General features: G+C 33.9%; 1 protein-coding gene across 1 annotated transcript in view; it reads right to left on the bottom strand.

The window, feature by feature from the left end:
- LOC143054006 (60S ribosomal export protein NMD3-like) overlaps positions 1-21,430 on the bottom strand; it is a 33,900-nt gene extending 12,470 nt beyond the window's left edge. Inside the window, exons 1-10 of the mRNA XM_076226845.1 lie at positions 21,305-21,430; positions 19,260-19,394; positions 15,214-15,310; positions 14,361-14,441; positions 13,683-13,811; positions 10,919-11,009; positions 10,181-10,259; positions 9,144-9,240; positions 7,639-7,756; positions 5,493-5,635 (exon numbers count right to left, since the gene is read on the bottom strand). Coding sequence (XP_076082960.1) covers positions 5,493-5,635; positions 7,639-7,756; positions 9,144-9,240; positions 10,181-10,259; positions 10,919-11,009; positions 13,683-13,811; positions 14,361-14,441; positions 15,214-15,310; positions 19,260-19,394; positions 21,305-21,348 — 1,014 coding nt within the window. The 5' untranslated portion in view covers positions 21,349-21,430. The remainder of the gene's footprint in view (positions 1-5,492; positions 5,636-7,638; positions 7,757-9,143; positions 9,241-10,180; positions 10,260-10,918; positions 11,010-13,682; positions 13,812-14,360; positions 14,442-15,213; positions 15,311-19,259; positions 19,395-21,304) is intronic.
- Between the last annotated feature and the right edge of the window lie 356 nt (positions 21,431-21,786).

Here is a 21,786-nt window from a genome sequence, read left to right as displayed (position 1 = left end):
AGGAGTTTTATTTGGTTTGTCTTTATCTCCCAGGGGAAGTAACTCTAAATTCATACCTTGTGAGACACAGGAGTTTTATTTGGTTTGTCTTTATCTCCCAGGGGAAGTAACTCTAAATTCCTATCTTATGAGACACAGGAGTTTTATTTGGTTTGTCTTTATCTCCCAGGGGAAGTTACTCCTAATTCCTAGCTTATGAGACACAGGAGTTTTATTTGGTTTGTCTTTATCTCCAAGGGGAAGTAACTCTAAATTACTACCTTATGAGACACAGGAGTTTTATTTGGTTTGTCTTTATCTCCCAGGGGAAGTAACTCTAAATTCCTACCTTATGAGACACAGGAGTTTTATTTGGTTTGTCTTTATCTCCCAGGGGAAGTAACTCTACATTCCTACCTTATGAGACACAGGAGTTTTATTTGGTCTGTCTTAATCTCCCAGGGGGAGTAACTCTAAATTCTTATCTTATGAGAAACAGAAGTTTTATTTGGTTTGTCTTAATCTCCCGAGGTAAGTAACTTTAAATTCCTACCTTATGAGACACAGGAGTTTTATTTGGTTTGTCTTCATCTCCCAGGGGGAGTAACTCTAAATTCCTACATTATGAGACACAGTAGTTTTATTTGGTTTGTCTTATTAGCCAGGGGAAGTTATTCTAAATTCCTGCCTTATGAGAGACGGGAGTTTAATTTGATTTGTCTTTATCTCCCAGGGGAAGTAACTCTAAATTCATACCTTATGAGAGACAGGAGTTTTATTTGGTTTGTCTTTATCTCCCAGGGGAAGTAACTCTAAATTCCTACCTTATGAGACACAGGAGTTTAATTTGATTTGTCTTTATCTCCCAGGGGAAGTAACTCTAAATTCATACCTTATGAGACACAGGAGTTTAATTTGATTTGTCTTTATCTCCCAGGGGAAGTAACTTTCTATTCCTACCTTGTGCGACATGGGAGTTTTATTTGGTTTGTCTTTATCTGCCAGGGGAAGTAACTCCAAATTCCCACCTTATGAGACATGGGAGTTTTATTTGGTTTGTCTGACAAACTGCCAGGGGAAATAACTCTACATTCCTACCTTATGAGACACAGGAGTTTTATTCGGTTTGTCTTTATCTGCCAGGGGGAGTAACTCTAAATTACTACCTTATGAGACACAGGAGTTTTATTTGGTTTGTCTTTATCTCCAAGGGGAAGTAACTCTAAATTCCTATCTTATGAGAGACAGGAGTTTTATTTGGTTTGTCTTAATCTCCCAGGGGGAGTAACTCTAAATTACTACCTTATGAGACACAGGAGTTTTATTTGGTTTGTCTTTATCTCCAAGGGGAAGTAACTCTAAATTCCTACCTTATGAGAGACAGGAGTTTTATTTGGTTTGTCTTTATCTCCAAGGGGAAGTAACTCTAAATTCCTACCTTATGAGACACAGGAGTTTTATTTGGTTTGTCTTTATCTCCCAGGGGAAGTAACTCTATATTCCTACCTTATGAGAGACAGGAGTTTTATTTGGTTTGTCTTTATCTCCAAGGGGAAGTAACTCTAAATTCCTACCTTATGAGACACAGGAGTTTTATTTGGTTTGTCTTTATCTCCCAGGGGAAGTAACTCTATATTCCTACCTTATGAGAGACAGGAGTTTTATTTGGTTTGTCTTTATCTCCAAGGGGAAGTAACTCTAAATTCCTACCTTATGAGACACAGGAGTTTTATTTGGTCTGTCTTTATCTCCCAGGGGAAGTAACTCTTCATTCCTACCTTATGAGAGACAGGAGTTTTATTTGGTTTGTCTTTATCTCCAAGGGGAAGTAACTCTAAATTACTACCTTATGAGACACAGGAGTTTTATTTGGTCTGTCTTAATCTCCCAGGGGGAGTAACTCTAAATTCCTATCTTATGAGAAACAGAAGTTTTATTTGGTTTGTCTTAATCTCCCGAGGTAAGTAACTTTAAATTCCTACCTTATGAGACACAGGAGTTTTATTTGGTCTGTCTTCATCTCCCAGGGGGAGTAACTCTAAATTCCTACCTTATGAGACACAGGAGTTTTATTTGGTTTGTCTTCATCTCCCAGGGGGAGTAACTCTAAATTCCTACATTATGAGACACAGTAGTTTTATTTGGTTTGTCTTATTAGCCAGGGGAAGTAACTCTAAATTCCTGCCTTATGAGAGACAGGAGTTTTATTTGGTTTGTCTTTATCTCCAAGGGGTAATAACTCTACATTCCTACCTTATGAGAGACGGGAGTTTAATTTGATTTGTCTTTATCTCCAAGGGGAAGTAACTCTAAATTCATACCTTATGAGACACAGGAGTTTTATTTGGTTTGTCTGACAAACTGCCAGGGGAAGTAACTTTCTATTCCTACCTTATGCGACATGGGAGTTTTATTTGGTTTGTCTTTATCTGCCAGGGGAAGTAACTCCAAATTCCCACCTTATGAGACATGGGAGTTTTATTTGGTTTGTCTGACAAACTGCCAGGGGAAATAACTCTACATTCCTACCTGATGAGACACAGGAGTTTTATTCGGTTTGTCTTTATCTGCCAGGGGAAGTAACTGTAAATTCCTACCTTGTGAGAGACAGGAGTTTTATTTGGTTTGTCTTTATCTCCCAGGGGAAGTAACTCTAAATTCATACCTTATGAGACACAGGAGTTTTATTTGGTTTGTCTTTATCTCCAAGGGGAAGTAACTCTAAATTCCTACCTTATGAGACACAGGAGTTTTATTCGGTTTGTCTTTATCTCCCAGGGGAAGTAACTCTATATTCCTACCTTATGAGACACAGGAGTTTTATTTGGTTTGTCTTTATCTCCCAGGGGAAGTAACTCTATATTCCTACCTTATGAGACACAGGAGTTTTATTTGGTCTGTTTTTATCTGCCAGGAGAAGTAACTCTATATTCCTACCTTATGAGAGACAGGAGTTTTATTTGGTTTGTCTTTATCTCCAAGGGGTAGTAACTCTATATTCCTACCTTATAAGACACAGGAGTTTTATTTGGTTTGTCTTTATCTCCCAGGGGAAGTTACTCTAAATTCCTACCTTATGAGACACAGGAGTTTTATTTGGTTTGTCTTTATCTCCCAGGGGTAGTAACTCTAAATTCCTACATTGAGACACAGGAGTTTTATTTGGTCTGTCTTTATCTCCCAGGGGGAGTAACTCTAAATTCCTACATTATGAGACACAGGAGTTTTATTTGGTTTGTCTTTATCTCCCAGGGGAAGTAACTCTAAATTACTACCTTATGAGACACAGGAGTTTTATTTGGTTTGTCTTTATCTCCCAGGGGAAGTAACTCTACATTCCTACCTTATGAGAGACAGGAGTTTTATTTGGTTTGTCTTTATCTCCCAGGGGAAGTTACTCTATATTCCTACATTATGAGAGACAGGAGTTTTATTTGGTTTGTCTTTATCTCCCAGGGGAAGTAACTCTATATTCCTACCTTATGAGAGACAGGAGTTTTATTTGGTTTGTCTTTATCTACCAGGGGAAGTAACTCTAAATTCCTACCTTATGAGACACAGGAGTTTTATTTGGTTTGTCTTTATCTCCAAGGGGTAGTAACTCTAAATTCCTACATTATGAGACACAGGAGTTTTATTTGGTCTGTCTTTATCTCCCAGGGGGAGTAACTCTAAATTCCTACCTTATGAGAGACAGGAGTTTTATTTGGTCTGTCTTTATCTCCCAGGGGAAGTAACTCTCAATTCCTACCTTATGAGAGACAGGAGTTTTATTTGGTTCGTCTTTATCCCCCAGGGGAAGTAACTCTACATTCCTACCTTATGAGACACAGGAGTTTTATTTGGTTTGTCTTTATCTCCCAGGGGAAGTTACTGTAAATTACTACCTTATGAGACACAGGAGGTTTATTTGGTTTGTCTTTATCTCCCAGGGGAAGTAACTCTAAATTCCTACCTTATGAGAGACAGGAGTTTTATTTGGTCTGTCTTTATCTCCTAGGGGAAGTAACTCTAAATTCCTACCTTATGAGACACAGGAGTTTTATTTGGTCTGTCTTTATCTCCCAGGGGAAGTAACTCTAAATTCCTACCTGATGAGACACAGGAGTTTTATTTGGTTTGTCTTTATCTCCCAGGGGTAGTAACTCTAAATTACTACCTTATGAGACACAGGAGTTTTATTTGGTTTGTCTTTATCTCCAAGGGGAAGTAGCTCTAAATTCCTACCTTATGAGACACAGGAGTTTTATTTGGTTTGTCTTTATCTCCCAGGGGAAGTAACTCTAAATTCCTACCTTATGAGACACAGAAGTTTTGTTTGGTTTGTCTTTATCTCCCAGGGGAAGTTACTCTAAATTCCTACCTTATGAGACACAGGAGTTTTATTTGGTTTGTCTTTATCTGTGAGGGGAAGTAACTCTAAATTCCTACCTTATGAGAGACAGGAGTTTTATTTGGTTTGTCTTTATCTCCCAGGGTAAGTAACTCTATATTCCTACCTTATGAGAGACAGGAGTTTTATTTGGTTTGTCTTTATCTGTCAGGGGAAGTTACTCTAAATTCCTACCTTATGAGACATAGGAGTTTTATTTGGTTTGTCTTTATCTCCCAGGGGAAGTTACTCTAAATTCCTACCTTATGAGACAGGAGTTTTATTTGGTTTGTCTTTATCTCCCAGGGGTAGTAACTCTAAATTCCTACATTGAGACACAGGAGTTTTATTTGGTCTGTCTTTATCTCCCAGGGGGAGTAACTCTAAATTCCTACATTATGAGAGACAGGAGTTTTATTTGGTTTCTTTTTAGCTCCCAGGGGAAGTAACTCTTCTTCTAACCTTATGAGACATAGGAGTTTTATTTGGTTTGTCTTTATCTCCCAGGGGAAGTAACTCTAAATTCATACCTAAGAAGACACAGGAGTTTTATTTGGTTTGTCTTTATCTCCCAGGGGAAGTAACTCTTCATTCCTACCTTATGAGAGACAGGAGTTTTATTTGGTTTGTCTTTATCTCCCAGGGGGAAGTAACTCTAAATTCCTACATTATGAGACACAGGAGTTTTATTTGGTTTCTTTTTAGCTCCCAGGGGAAGTAACTCTTCTTCTTACCTTATGAGACATAGGAGTTTTATTTGGTTTGTCTTTATTTCCCAGGGGAAGTAACTCTCAATTCCTACCTTATGAGACACAGGAGTTTTATTTAGTTTGTCTTTATCTCCAAGGGGAAGTAGCTCTATATTCCTACCTTATGAGACACAGGAGTTTTATTTGGTTTGTCTTTATCTCCCAGGGGAAGTAACTCTACATTCCTACCTTATGAGAGACAGGAGTTTTATTTGGTTTGTCTTTATCTCCCAGGGGTAGTAACTCTACATTCCTACCTTATGAGACACAGGAGTTTTATTTGGTTTGTCTTTATCTGCCAGGGGAAGTTACTCTTAATTCCTACCTTATGATACACAGGAGTTTTATTTCGTTTGTCTTTATCTGCATGGGGAGGTAACTCTAAATCATACCTTATGAGACACAGGAGTTTTATTTGGTTTGTCTTTATCTGCCACAATTTCGACGTCTATCACCATGAACTCGACCAGCTGTTTAGGTTCACACACAGTTAGAAATGGATATCTCCAATACTGGGGACCTTTTACTTCTGCAACTGTAATAGATTTTAAAAAAAATAAAAATTGGTATTAAGAAAAGTTTTCTGGATTCTTGATTTAATTGTTGTAACCAAATTCTACATTCTGTAGGAAATTTTGTTTAATCTGAACTTTTTAAAGGTAAAATTTGGCCCCAAAATTTTTGATTTTTTTCTAATTAGAGTGGGGTGCGCATATTCGCCTGGGACACAATTTCGCCGTTTTATAATTTTGAGTTGTAAATACTTCAAAAGATGGCTGAAATGGAAGAAATGTGCCGGTAACTAAGATTTTTATAACAAATATGATTTTATTTTAAACTACGACAAAATTGCGGCACTTACGACAAAGGACCGAAAAACAGATAATGATTTTCGGCCAATTTTCTGAATGAATAACATGATTTCAAAGAAGTATTTCTTAGTAAATCTTTGACTGATTGACCTAAATTTCAGTTCTGTATACCTTTAAAATGTCTGCTTTTGTCATCTATAACGAAATTGATTTGAAAAATATTGTTTAAAGCTGCAGTTATTTGGGTTTAAATAGATGTATAAAAACAGCGAATATGTGTCCTCCATTGACAAAACATCAGGCAATTTCAAACACCCTTTAATCTAACTTTTCAGATGATTATTTTCAAACAAAAACGTTTTCAAGCTTAAGAATATTTTGCATTTGAAGTTATCTTCATGTAGAAATATCAGTATACTTCAAAAACATATAGACCTGAACATAAACTGTGGAAAACATGGAAAGATATGGCGAAAATGAGCACCCCACTCTAGACCAAAATACTATAAATTTAATACATACAATAGTTGTGATATTATTAAAATAACTTATTTTTAGAACATTACATTATAAATTATTAATTGATGACCCATTACACCAAATAAGAATATATGTGTTGTTTCAGTTACCAGACCAACCCTAGTTAAAATAAAAAATCAACCCTAGAACTTTTTTTTTTTTCTGAAAAATAAATTTTCTAATGATCAAATTTTGAGGATTTTGCTGCCATCTGAATTTCCATCAGAAGAATCTGTTATGCCTAAAATGCAACAATTCAAAACAGAATGCAACAAAATTAACTAAAAAATCATTAATGTAACGTTACTATTTATTTTATAACTAAACTCATGTAAAATGGAGAACTTTCTGTAGGGTCTTGTAAAATACGGAATCAATTTCAGCAAACACATGATTTTTTTTCTCCAATTTTGACAAGAAAAAAAAAGAAGACAAAAAATTGCTGACCTACCAACCCTATTTTTTAAAGTATGTAAGTGTAACCACACTTTTGATTTTTTTTACCTTAATTATAGGTCAGATTTTTCAATAATTTTTAACAATTTTGTTAACACCAGCCTGATAAAACTTTTCATGAATATGTCTATACTGAGCTCAGATTCATAGATGTTTAAAAGGGCCAAGGCCACATGAAAATTTCAAAAAAAGATGAGGCTGCAATGAAGTATTTTTTTTTTATTATTGTTTTCCAAACCCTCTACAGACCCCTTCTCTTACCTTGAAGTGATGTAGGATCTATAACATATATCGTGTTGGTAACTTTGTAACATAGACTCAGTGGGTTGGTGTTTCCTCTATACAGAGCCCCTTTACTTACCTTGAAGTGATGTTGGATCTATAACATGTATCGTGTTGGTAACTTTGTAACATAGACTCAGTGGGTTGATGTTTCCTCTACAGGGCCCCTCTACTTACCTTGATGTGATGTAGGATCTATAACATGTATCGTGTTGGTAACTTTGTAACATAGACTCAGAGGGTTGGTGTTTCCTCTACAGAGCCCTTTACTTACCTTGAAGTGATGTTGGATCTATAACATGTATCGTGTTGGTAACTTTGTAACAAAGACTCAGTGGGTTGATATTTCCTCTACAGAGCCCTTTACTTACCTTGAAGTGATGTCGGATCTATAACATGTATCGTGTTGGTAACTTTGTAACATAGACTCAGTGGGTTGATGTTTCCTCTACAGAGCCCCTCTACTTACCTTGAAGTGATGTAGGATCTATAACATGTATCGTGTTGGTAACTTTGTAACATAGACTCAGTGGGTTGATATTTCCAAGTTGCTGAGCTAACTTTGGAGGCAGACACACAATATTATCCTGTCAATTAAAATAAATACTTTTGTACTTTTTAAATTGTAAAACTATACAACTGAAGATTGATATGACTATGAATTTTAAGTTTTTCTTACCCTTTATACTGTAGATTCATTATTATTCTTCGGATACCAATTTTTCGTGGGTTTCAAGGATACAGGTTAACCACAAATTCAAATGTTCAAACCAATAAAATATTTTCAATAGGCCTTATATACATAGATTGGCAAAACCACGAAATCAAATATCCACAAATATGAAAGTTTTCGGCACAAAAATTGATACCCATGAAAATAAATGAATCCACAGTTACATTGTCTTGATAAAACCAATAAATGAGTTTCCAAAAAATAATAAATTAGTGAGAGTTCCGCAGAACCCAGTATCTTGCATACTTTTGCTGTTAGTCGTAGGCTCAACGAAAATGTGAAAAAAATTATCCAAAATATTCCTCTCAATACTTTCTTTTAATTGTAAGAAGCTTCTGTCCAAGTTTGGTAAATATCAAGGAATGTTTATGAATCTAATAAATGTTTTAGAAAATTTAACTGCAGCATGTAATATTAAGTGGAAGAATAGGCAAACTTCTTCAACTTCAAAATAGGCAAACTTCCTCTCTAATTCAAAATAGGCAAACTTCCTCTCTAATTCAAAATAGACAAACTTCCTCTCTAATTCAAAATAGGCAAACTTCTTCAACTTCAAAATAGACAAACTTCCTCTCTAATTCAAAATAGGCAAACTTCTTCAACTTCAAAATAGACAAACTTCTTCAACTTCAAAATAGACAAACTTCCTCTCTAATTCAAAATAGACAAACTTCCTCTCTAACTCAAAATAGGCAAACTTCTTCAACTTCAAAATAGACAAACTTCCTCTCTAATTCAAAATAGACAAACTTCCTCTCTAATTCAAAATAGGCAAACTTCTTCAACTTCAAAATAGACAAACTTCCTCTCTAATTCAAAATAGACAAACTTCCTCTCTAATTCAAAATAGGCAAACTTCTTCAACTTCAAAATAGACAAACTTCTTCAACTTCAAAATAGACAAACTTCCTCTCTAATTCAAAATAGACAAACTTCTTCAACTTCAAAATAGACAAACTTCCTCTCTAATTCAAAATAGGCAAACTTCTTCAACTTCAAACTAGACAAACTTCCTCTCTAATTCAAAATAGGCAAACTTTCTCACTTTTAAGATAGGCAAACTTTCTTACCTTACAAGTAGGCAAATTTTGTCATTTTCAAAATGGGAAAACTTTGTCACCTTGATAATAAGCAAACTTTCTCAAGCTCAAAATAGGCAAACTTTCTCACCTTGATAATAGGCAAAAAAAATTACAAGCATGTAAATTTTCTCACTCTCTTATAAAAATGCATTTTCTTACCTTACAAATAGGTATGATCTCCACAGAGAATGTGTGTTTATAGTTAAACGTGTTATTGTGGATATCATGGGATATCAACTCTTCTGCTGTCTGAGTTCTGAAATAAAATATCTATATTACAAATAGGTATGATCTTCACAGAGAAGGTGTGTTTATAAACCCTTGATAAAGCATACTATCTTTTCTTACATATACTCTTTTTCCTGAGTTTTGTCAATAATATGCTGTTTCAGAATGTAATGCATCCTGGATAATATTTTCGAAAGTGTATACCAAAATATCGTAATTGGTTTAAAATGTCATAAACAATGGAAATTCAATCAATGACGTGACGTTATTCTTATTTTGGGGTACGAACAATGAAATTACCCATGATTCTTTCGATTCTGAAACGGCCAATTATTAAACCAGGGGGCATTTTTAACTTGTTAGTATTGGTATTTGAGATTCATGAGAAAAAAACATTTTTGCTAACTTCTAGTTTCCTCCGTAAAGAAAACAGATGGTTTGTAAAAGTGCTGACAACATTGAGAACCTCCCAGTGAAACTGGACAACCTGATGTTATTCTTTTTCTTAATTCAATAAAGTGTTTTCTCTTATCCTTTAAAAGTATCAAAGTTTCTATTAAAATTTCATCTGAGATTCCATTTTATCCAACTTTTTTTAAATAATATCTAAATAAACAGTGGAGGTGTTTTTTTTTTTTAATATATCGAATGGATGTGTTTTTTGTGCATCCATTTTCTTCTGAGGGCTATTCCAGAAAAAAATGTATGGGGGGGTTGGAAGGCACATTATATTAATAATACATGGGTGATGGGTATCAGAGCAACTTTTCACACTATAATGCACTTTAATTCTCAATTATAATTGTCTGGGTGGCGGGTGCTGACAAAAACTGCCTTCCAACTCCCCCATACATTTTTTTCTGGAATAGCCCTGAGCAAAAAATTCTGAACTTTTTATCTAGTTACACTGTTACCCTCTTTGAAACATTCCGTTTTTTACATTTTGAAAGGCAGAAATTATAACAAACCTGCAAGGTACAACTGTGTTAAGGAAATCTACCAACTTTCTGGCATCCTGTTGTTGTATGTAGAAGAAGTCTAAACCCTCTGAAAAATAAATGTTACAAATTAGACTTAGTATACTTTTATTGGTTATTTTAGATTTATTTTAGCAAATATTTTGAAGTTTTAACTTACTTTTATTGGTACCGATTCAATATCTCCTTAATTTATCATGCCCATTTTATATAAATTTTATTGTTTTATCAATGCTAGTTTTTCAAATCTTTTTGTTTTAAAAGTTTTAAACATGGGCTTTTATATTTTATTGTTAATACCTATATATGTATATGGAAATATATTGTAAAGCGCTTAGGGTAATTTTAATATTATATAATGCACTGTTATAAATACTGTATAATAATAATAAATAATTGTTGTTTCCAAACCTAGGGGTAGTTCACATACCTCTATATTCTAAATAGTTTCATTCCTTCTGTTTTTCAATTGGTTTCTTAGTTTTTTTTGTAACATCTTAAAACATTTTCTTTCTTTAAACTTTTTTATTTGGTTTTGTATTGGTTTTCTTAATTTCTTTAGATGGACAGACAGTAAAGGCTTTACTATCATACCCTCTCCTTTGAAAGTTATAAAAGTCAAGGAGTTATAATTGTCTGTTTTAAAACCTTATAGTTAGAAGCAAGGACCATTTTACATATCATTTAAACATATACTCATTCTCAATATGTTAAAAGCTGTTTAATTACCATGGCATGGTTTTATGTTGACTGTGTTCACATGGGCCTTGTGCTTCAAAATAATCTGTTCCAGATAGTAAAATGTCTTCTTGTGTTTTGTCTGAAAAATGTACAACATAAATGAATATGTAAAATAGATTTTCTTATCTGATACAAAAAATATTCATACATCATGTACATTTCAATATTAACATACAGAATTCAAACAATAGATTGCCCCTTGTACATAAATTCAATAAATAGTGAAGTGAACAAATTCTTACTTTTTTAACTTTTTAGTAAGACTGGTGACCTATAACATAAAACCACGAAATTAAATATCCACGAATATGCAAGTTTTTCTTAATCCACGAAAATTGGTACCCACGAAAATAAATGAATCCACAGTATTAGCACATTATTGACCAACTTTTACAAATACAATCCCACTAGGATCAGTATTGTTAAGAAGTGTAGTTTGGTACTAAAAGTTTCTTTAGAGGGGAGACTGTAAAAAGCGGTCTGTACAGAATTCTTCTTTTTTCCTGCTTGTACATGAAATATCTGTCTCAACTGTCCCACCATTTTCCATTGCCCAATATTCATGGTAAATACAGCAGATTAGCAATCATTGGTACAAAAGTAGCTTCATTTTTCTGTTGGATGATATATTCAGTCATTTCTGATTGCCAAGTATGAAAAACATATTTTAGAAAAGCAGGTGCATTTTGTTTACCTTCTGTCTAATTTGTACACAGGCTCGCCAGAAATCTTTAGCCTCCACTCTGTGGCAATCGTCACACATGTGATTCTTGACATTAAATTCAACTTTACCTTCTGTCTAATTTGTACACAGGCTCTCCAGAAATCTTTAGCCTCCACTCTGTGGCAATCGTCACACATGTGATTCTTGACAATAAATTCAACTTTACCTTTTGTCTAATTTGTACACAGGCTCTCCAGAAATCTTTAGCCTCCACTCTGTGGCAATCGTCACACATGTGATTCTTGACAATAAACTCAACTTTACCTTCTGTCTAACTTGTACACAGGCTCTCCAGAAATCTTTAGCCTCCACTCTGTGGCAATCGTCACACATGTGATTATTGACATTAAATTCAACTTTACCTTCTGTCTAATTTGTACACAGGCTCTCCAGAAATCTTTAGCCTCCACTCTGTGGCAATCATCACACATGTGGTTCTTGACAATAAACTCAACTTTACCTTCTGTCTAATTTGTACACAGGCTCTCCAGAAATCTTTAGCCTCCACTCTGTGGCAATCATCACACTTGTGATTCTTGACATTAAATTCAACTTTACCTTTTGTCTAATTTGTACACAGGCTCTCCAGAAATCTTTAGCCTCCACTCTGTGGCAATCGTCACACATGTGGTTCTTGACAATAAACTCAACTTTACCTTCTGTCTAATTTGTACACAGGCTCTCCAGAAATCTTTAGCCTCCACTCTGTGGCAATCGTCACACATGTGGTTCTTGACATTAAATTCAACTTTACCTTTTGTCTAATTTGTACACAGGCTCTCCAGAAATCTTTAGCCTCCACTCTGTGGCAATCGTCACACATGTGGTTCTTGACAATAAACTCAACTTTACCTTCTGTCTAATTTGTACACAGGCTCTCCAGAAATCTTTAGCCTCCACTCTGTGGCATTCGTCACACATGTGGTTCTTGACAATAAACTCAACTTTACCTTCTGTCTAATTTGTACACAGGCTCTCCAGAAATCTTTAGCCTCCACTCTGTGGCAATCATCACACATGTGGTTCTTGACAATAAACTCAACTTTACCTTCTGTCTAATTTGTACACAGGCTCTCCAGAAATCTTTAGCCTCCACTCTGTGGCAATCGTCACACATGTGGTTCTTGACAATAAACTCAACTTTACCTTCTGTCTAATTTGTACACAGGCTCTCCAGAAATCTTTAGCCTCCACTCTGTGGCAATCATCACACATGTGATTCTTGACATTAAATTCAACTTTACCTTCTGTCTAATTTGTACACAGGCTCTCCAGAAATCTTTAGCCTCCACTCTGTGGCAATCGTCACACATGTGGTTCTTGACAATAAACTCAACTTTACCTTCTGTCTAATTTGTACACAGGCTCTCCAGAAATCTTTAGCCTCCACTCTGTGGCAATCGTCACACATGTGGTTCTTGACATTAAATTCAACTTTACCTTTTGTCTAATTTGTACACAGGCTCTCCAGAAATCTTTAGCCTCCACTCTGTGGCAATCGTCACACATGTGGTTCTTGACAATAAACTCAACTTTACCTTCTGTCTAATTTGTACACAGGCTCTCCAGAAATCTTTAGCCTCCACTCTGTGGCAATCGTCACACATGTGGTTCTTGACAATAAACTCAACTTTACCTTCTGTCTAATTTGTACACAGGCTCTCCAGAAATCTTTAGCCTCCACTCTGTGGCAATCGTCACACATGTGGTTCTTGACAATAAACTCAACTTTACCTTCTGTCTAATTTGTACACAGGCTCTCCAGAAATCTTTAGCCTCCACTCTGTGGCAATCGTCACACATGTGGTTCTTGACAATAAACTCAACTTTACCTTCTGTCTAATTTGTACACAGGCTCTCCAGAAATCTTTAGCCTCCACTCTGTGGCAATCGTCACACATGTGATTCTTGACAATAAACTCAACTTTACCTTCTGTCTAATTTGTACACAGGCTCTCCAGAAATCTTTAGCCTCCAGTCTGTGGCAATCGTCACACATGTGGTTCTTGACAATAAACTCAACTTTACCTTCTGTCTAATTTGTACACAGGCTCTCCAGAAATCTTTAGCCTCCACTCTGTGGCAATCGTCACACATGTGATTCTTGACAATAAATTCCACAACAAACACTTGCTGTAAAACTGCTCCATTGAGAACCTTTAATAGATCAGACATATAAATAATATGTTGGGGATCCAGAAATAATGATTTCTACTTAAGGTGGTACCTAATTACACTACAGGGAGATAACTCTGTTAAATCAGCAGAATGTTTTAATGACGTTGTGTTCATTAGGGAATATCAAGCTTCTCAATGATCAAACTAAGTGTTTGTCAAACTGCTATATAACCAGTGTAATTTTTCTGATTAAACCGTTGGTTCAAATCTTTTGATTTTTTTATATTTTTGTTAAAGGGTCAAAGTAAATACTTTGTCAAATTTTAAAGAAAATTAAACGAGCCAAATTAATTTTAGTTAAAGTGTTAGGTACCACCTTAATAGAAGAGTAAACAGGACATTCATTACATGTATTTCAATCAAATTGACAAAAGTTTTAAAAAAAATTGTAAGTAATGGTTGTATTTAATTTTTTTCAGAAGGTGAATATTGTCGATAAATGTTCAAATAAGGATGATCTGTATATATGAGAGTTTAACAATCCTTTTTCTGTTCAGTTTAGTTCTCTGCAAATGAGATTTTACAAACCTCTTTCTGTACTGTTAATTTAGTTTTAATTCTCTGTGAATGAGGTTCTGTCCAAACAAATCCTGCATCTATCAGTCTAACCTGAAACAGATGAATGTAATTCATATTCAGCACTGGAACTAAGTAGTTATGAAGTTGTTTTGGTAAATAGTTTACATTTGCCTTTAAAAATTAAGGGGACAGTGAGTTCATTAGATGACAAGGTACACAATATCTACTGTAATAGTTTTCAGGCATGTAATTTAAGTTCAAGCTATTTCCCTTGGTAGCCATTTTTCAGGTGTAAATAAAAATGGTTAATTATAAATTCCAATTTAAATAACCAAATTGAATCATGGGGTACAAAAAACTCTGATGAGAGATCCTTACCAGACAGTAGTGATGAATAAAGCAAGGCAATTTTTTTTTTAAATATTGTTTTGAAAATAACTTTTTAAAATCGTGCAAATTGAACTTGACCTTATTCATGTCATTTAGTCAAAGGAAACAACATATCTAAAATTGAAAAAAAAAATGTCAAATTGTTTTCATGATTGGCAGCCACCCTGGTTCTGATTATATTATCTAGTATCTTATGTTGGCCTCTTGAATGCTTGGTTGTGGGAACACCTGATGAAGTAAACATTGTATGCTGGCCTCCCTAACTGGTGGTTCCAAAACTGATCAATGACAGGTTTAGTATGTACTGTAAATGCAAGCAATTTTTTTTGGTTTATTTTCTTTTAAAAACAATTTGCTGATTTGTTCTTGACCTGAATATTTCTGCTTTTATTATTATACCAAACAAGGCAGACATATGTGTATCTTTGTTTTGTATATTAATCTAGGCAATACTATGAGTTGCAACACTTACAGTCTTGAGTCCACCACCAAGTTTTTTCAAACAAACAGATAACAGCTCTCTAGATTCTAGCTGTGCAGCCACCCAGTGGTTAGGAGGTTGTAGATATCTGCAAGACATTACACATTATAACATACTGTGAATTGGTTTATTTTGTGTATAAACTAGTTTTCTACATGTTGTAAATTAAGAAAAAATGGTATTTTTATGGATATCTTTGATATTTGTAATTTAGTTTGCATATATATACACAAGTCCTTACAAATGTTTTATGTTGCTATTACTTAATCTTGAAGACTCCTTTGGCAAAGTTTCATAACATTCTATGATTTAAAAAATACCCAAGAGTCCAAGACTGTAACTTTTGTCATGATTGTTAACTTCGAAAAAGTCATGAAAGTAATATATATTTCCAAAATATTGTTTCAAATACTGTTTTTTTTTTTTCATCATTGTTCATACATGTAGTTCAAAAACTAAAGGCTCTTAAGAGCCTGTGTCGCTCACCTTAGTCTATGTGCATATTAAACAAAGGACACAGATGGATTCATGACAAAATTGTGCTTCAGTGATGGTGATGTGTTTGAAGTTCTTACTTTACTGAACGTTCTTGCTACTTACAATTATCTTTATCTATAATGAACTTTGCCCATTAGTATCAGAGGAAATTATTTTGTTAAAATTTACAAAAATTTACCAAATTAATGAAGTGTTAAAAATTGTTTATAAAGGGCAATAACTCTTTAAGGGGTCAACTGACCATTTTGGTCAAGTTGACTTATTTGTAGATCTTACTTTACTGAACATTATTGCTGTTTACAGTTTATCTCTATCTATAGTATACAAGATAATAACCAAAAACGGCAAAATTTCTATAATCAAAGAGCTGATAGCTCTGAGGTGGAAGAAGGTGAATAAAAGGTAATTTGAAATACCATAAATAAAGGCAACAGTAGTATACCGCTGTTCAAAACTCATAAATCCATGGACAAAAAAAAAATCGGGGTAACAAACTAAAACCGAGGGAAACGCATTAAATATAAGAGGAGAACAACGACACAACACTAAAATGTAACACACACAGAAACGGACCAAGCATCAGACAAAATCCCACGAGAATAACAAATATAACATCAAAACCAAATACATGAATTTGGGATAGACAAGTACCGTGACACGTCTTATCGAAATGTGAAATTACACTCAAAAATAAGAGAAAACAAACGACGCAACGTTAAAATGTAACACACACAGAAACGAACAATAATATAACAATGGCCGTATTCCTGACTTGGTACAGGACATTTTTAAAGGAAAAAATGGTGGGTTGAACCTGGTTTTGTGGCATGCCAAACCTCGCACTTTAATGGCTATGTTAAATATAACATTGAAATGGCAACATAATATTACAGGACTACAATACAAATAAATAGGAGAAAGTATTAGACAAAGAAACACATGATTAATGAATAACAAAAAGCATCAGGTTTAAAATTCAATACGTCAAAAACGCGCCTCGTCCACACAAGACTCACCAGTGACGCCCAGATATAAAAGATCGAAAGCGAAAAAAAGTACAAAGTTGTACAGCACTGAAGATCAAAAGTTGAAAAAGGCTGTGTCAAATACGGCTATGATTTTATGCTTGGGATAAGAACATCCTTATTATTTAGAACAATTAATGCTATTGCAAACAGTAAATTTTATCAAATGAATATAACAGATATACATAATGAAACTGAAGTATTAACTCATTACAGAAAACAAACACGAATACATAATGCACAGACCAACACAGAATAGACACACCCGACTCAGTCCAGGCCTCAACGCAGTAAATCGTGAAAATGACGTCACATACGATTGTGAAAAGGCATTAAAAATTATGTCACATTTGAATTTATGAAATTTCTGAAACAGCAGAAGAATGACGTCACATATGAATAACTGTATCTCAAAAGTAAGATAGAATTAGGATTGATTAAAGATTATAATAGAACTAAATACTGATATTGCATTTAAACACAATGCATATTGCAATACTTATTAATAGCAATTAACTATAATATATATATGTCCAGTTTGTTATGAATCCAACTTCAAACGTAAATTATCGTACAGATTACGTTGACCAGCCCCACTAACCCAGGCTGCTTTGTTCCATTTATTGTTTTTGAGATACGGAGGGACATATGAACCCCCCTCTTTTTATCTTCAAAAAAACTAAATATCTCTAAAATAAAATTTTGAATCAAAACCAAAAAGTATACAGATCTTTAGATTAATATAACAAAGAAGTGTGTCAAGTTTTAAGCAATAATCATACATTGTTTTTGAGATACGGCGCGACATGTAAAAAACCCTCCCCCTTTTTTTACAAAATACTAAATAACTGAAAATTTATTAAAATAAATCAAATGTCCTGAAATATTTATGTGAATTATTATCTTCCATCCATAGTTTGTCTTTACTTGTTTAGTAAACAAATTAATATCCATTTCGACCATTATTTACATTTTCACACAGGTAAACTAATTTGGCTATAAATAGATCAAAGCATGTCTGTGTAGAATCTCTAATCTAAAATCGTAATTGTTATAATTTTATTTCTTTAAATAATCAAATTTAAATTCATGAAAATAATCATGATTGATAAAATAGTATTGCATAAAGTTTACGTTTTCGGAAGACTATTTATGTTTAGGTCATGGTTCTAGAGGCTTCTTCACATATTTGTAAACAAACCAATATGGCTGCCACACGTGATTACCTTTGCACATTTGAAACAAATATTTCTGACAAAAGTCAGATTTCTCTTGTCAAAAGGGATTTATATTTATATTGCAATAAATTATTCAGAAGGAGGTACATTCAGTTTAGATTATATTTCTTATTCTATGAGCATTTAGAGTTTAATCAAAATTCTCCCAACAGCAACGTACTGCTCTTGTCAACTGAGTCTTGAATAATTTTATAAATAGATTCAAACCATTTGAAGTAGAAGGGCATCTAATTCACATGACAAAGGAAAACAATGAATAAAGACAACAATTTAATAAGAAATATATCTTTTCTATAAAACAAAATCTTTTTGTCTGCAAGTTCGTAACTTCAAGGGCGAATATGTAAACAGGGCGAGTTGTCCCGATACCAAATTCACGCATGCGTACTTCAAATATCTACAGTAAAAACATCTGGTTACAAGTAAACAAATAACGTTCATGTAGATGAGATGAAATCTAATAATTTACATAAATAAAAGGGTACATATTTACGATAGTGATTGTTTTTCAATCGTAATTTACAAATTAAATGATTCATATGCTTAATCATGTGTAAAAATCGGTGTCAGGAATCAGAAGTTGTTATGAAATTGTAATACACAGAAACGAATGCGGCATACAGAGAATTTAATGATTTTAAAGTCGGCACCATTGGCCTCCAGAAGACTTGAAGTCTTCTTCCACCAAAAATTACCAATTGGGAGGGGGGGTTAGCAACCCAACAACTGGATGTCCAATTCATCTAAAAATTTCAGGGCAGATAGATATTGACTTGATTAACAATTTAACAGCTTGTCAGATTTGCTCTAGATGGTTTGGTATCAGAGATATAAGCCAAAATCTACATTTTATCCCCTATGTTCTATTTTTAGCCATGTCAGCCATCTTGGTTCAGGGGCGGGTTCATCGGACACATTTTTTAAATTAGATACCTAAATAATGATTGTGGCCAAGTTTGGTTAAATTTGGCTCTGTAGTTTCAGAGAAGATTTTTGTAAAAGTTGACAACGAAGGACGATGTACAACAAGTGATAAGAAAAGCTCACTTGGCCCTTCGGGCCAGGTGAGCTAAAAAAGCTTCTGTTGATGGTAAGTCAAATTCCATGAAGGTTGACTAAGCTATTAATCTGGAAACTTTAACAGTATCCCCCAAACATATTGCAGTTTAGTTATTTATCTACCAAAATGCAAGAAACAACAAATTTATATTTATTTCGGACCCAAGCTGCTGGAAAAAGTAATAATAAACCACTATAGACATTAATATAAACAAACCTTTCACAATTTCTACAGAAGTACAACACACCCTGTTTAGGAATACCTTCTGTTATATCAACTTGTGTTCTAAGACAAGCTACACACATGTTGGAAGGATTTGGTTCTATCTGGGTCCCACATTGACAACATAATCTGCAACAAAAAATGAAACTTCATATTTTTCTTCATTAATATACTTAAATAAAGGTCTTTTAAATAAATCTAAATGATGAGGGAGTAAGTTACTTAATGTACTTTCCTGATTTTGTCTAATGCTTAGTTTGTTTATGTTTGTTACATTTTTATGTTGTGTCGTTGTTCTCTTATATTTCTATGCGTTTCCCTCAGTTTTAGTTTGTAACCCTGATTTGTTTTTTTCTATTGATTTATGAGTATTGGTCGGCAGTATACATTTTTACTACTGTTGCCTTTATTTATTACCAACATTAGACCTTTATCATGTTTATAGTTCACACTGTTACATTGTCAGCATCCCCCTCCCCTTTTCTAGCAATGAAATTTCAAAAAGAAAAAAAAATGTAGCTGTCAATATTTGCAACTTTTTAATTCAGGTCAAATATTTTATTGCATTACACTTACATGACTTATTGAAGTCATAATTTGTCTTAAATCAAAGGGAGAAAAATTAAGACCAAGATGATAAAGTCAAAACCAAATTTAGACTTATTTATGCCTGAGCTCTGGACTGCTGGCATGGTACTAATTCAAGTTGACAATGGTTAAAGCAAACATTAGATGTGAAATCAAATAAAATAATCGGTGCAAACTATTAAAAGAGAAAGATTTTGCTGTTTTCCAATGATTTTGACATGTACATGTATAATCATGAAACAGTAAATTGTCCCCCACAAATATATATATATGTAGGTTAGTTATACATCCTTGATAAAAGTTGGCTAGGTACTAAACCAGTCTAAATACTACTAAGTCAGTCTAAGGTAGTATCTGGCAGTCTCTGGATCTAATGTAGTCCAACATCCCAGAAAAAAATATTTGGACTAGATCTAATGTACACAGAGCACACATACATGTAGCCAGGGGGTTCCAGCAGTTTGTAAACCCCCCCGTTAAAGTCGACACCCCATTTGAATTGTAACTGTTAGGTATAACATTGCGCATGATTGTATCCGAATCGGGTCGGTTCGCCCCGATTCGCGTTCGCCCTAGCACCTGTTCACCCTGATACCTGTTCGCCCAGAGTCCATTCGCCCTGATTTTTATTTTTTTCTAATTGTTGTCTAGTCGCATAATTTTAAATATTTTAACAAAATATGTTTAAGTTTGTTGAAAAATTGACAAAATATTGCTGCGATCAATTTATCATTTTCCCTTTGATTTGCAGAGTAGAATACTTGCAATACAATATGTATTAATATATCTTTATTGATATTTGTTAGCAAAATAATTGTATTCAGTCAATCACGAATGTATGCAGTTCAAATGAGACTAGTCCCAGAGTATTATAATAAATGAACTAGAAAATCTGTTTCATGATTTACAATTTGTACATCATTGTTTTTATTATAATTAATTTCAGGTTGAATATTTTATCAAAAGAAAATGTTTGTTTTTAATTTTAGTCATTGAACAATTAATGATCCTAATGATAATAAACTTTTAAATATAAGAATATATCATGTATATACCATAGAAATATCTGAATAAGTTTATTCAACTTCAATGCCCTGAATATTGATATTTTAAAGCAGGGCGAACAGACTCTATGGGCAAACGAACTCAGGGCGAATGGACATGTCATTAGGGCGAACGTACCCGATACCATTGTATTCGAGTATCCCCCCTTTTTGGTAATTCTCTGGCTACGGCCTGCAAAGGAGTTATTCTGTGCCTTTTCTGATTTTCTTACTTGTTCACCTCTAGAGGCAAAATCGGTAAATTACTCTGTACAAAGAATGTTTAACAGGGACAATTACCAACCCTAAGAAGATCTAAGAAAGCATACATCACTTCAGTTACAACAGAACCCAATGCCAATAATCAAGTAAAAGATTACTCTTGAGACTTTCTGACAATTATCTTACATAAATCCGGTAGTACCCGGTTTACTTTCAAACGTGTATTCCATTACGATAAACTCTAAACAGTTGTTTAGATGTTAAATCTGTGACCATGTGGTGAAATCGAAATGACGTTTGACCGGAAATTCTTTGAAAAGAGTAAATTTCAAATCGAAAAACGGTGATTTAATTTCCGTGTCTGTTGCTATCGTGAATTTTCACTGAACTCAAAAGGAAAAGACCTAAAATGCTTATATGTACAAGGGCCTATAAGGGGAACTGTTAATAAATAATCAAATTTAGTATCATTCTCCCCCCACCACTTTGTTCATTCCAAATACTATACAAACCCAATACTATAAACTTGATTTTTTTTATTAATACGTACCCGAGTGTTTATTAATATTTTAATTTGGTTTATTCCTTATTTGGTGACTAATTTGTGGTCAATTGTCACAATGTTAGAAACTTCTTCTAAAAAAATCAGTTTAATATTCATAAATTTA

The sequence above is a fragment of the Mytilus galloprovincialis genome, chromosome 12 (genome assembly GCF_965363235.1).
Source record: "Mytilus galloprovincialis chromosome 12, xbMytGall1.hap1.1, whole genome shotgun sequence".
Classification (NCBI taxonomy): domain Eukaryota; kingdom Metazoa; phylum Mollusca; class Bivalvia; order Mytilida; family Mytilidae; genus Mytilus; species Mytilus galloprovincialis.
This window is presented reverse-complemented; position numbering and strand designations above follow the sequence as displayed.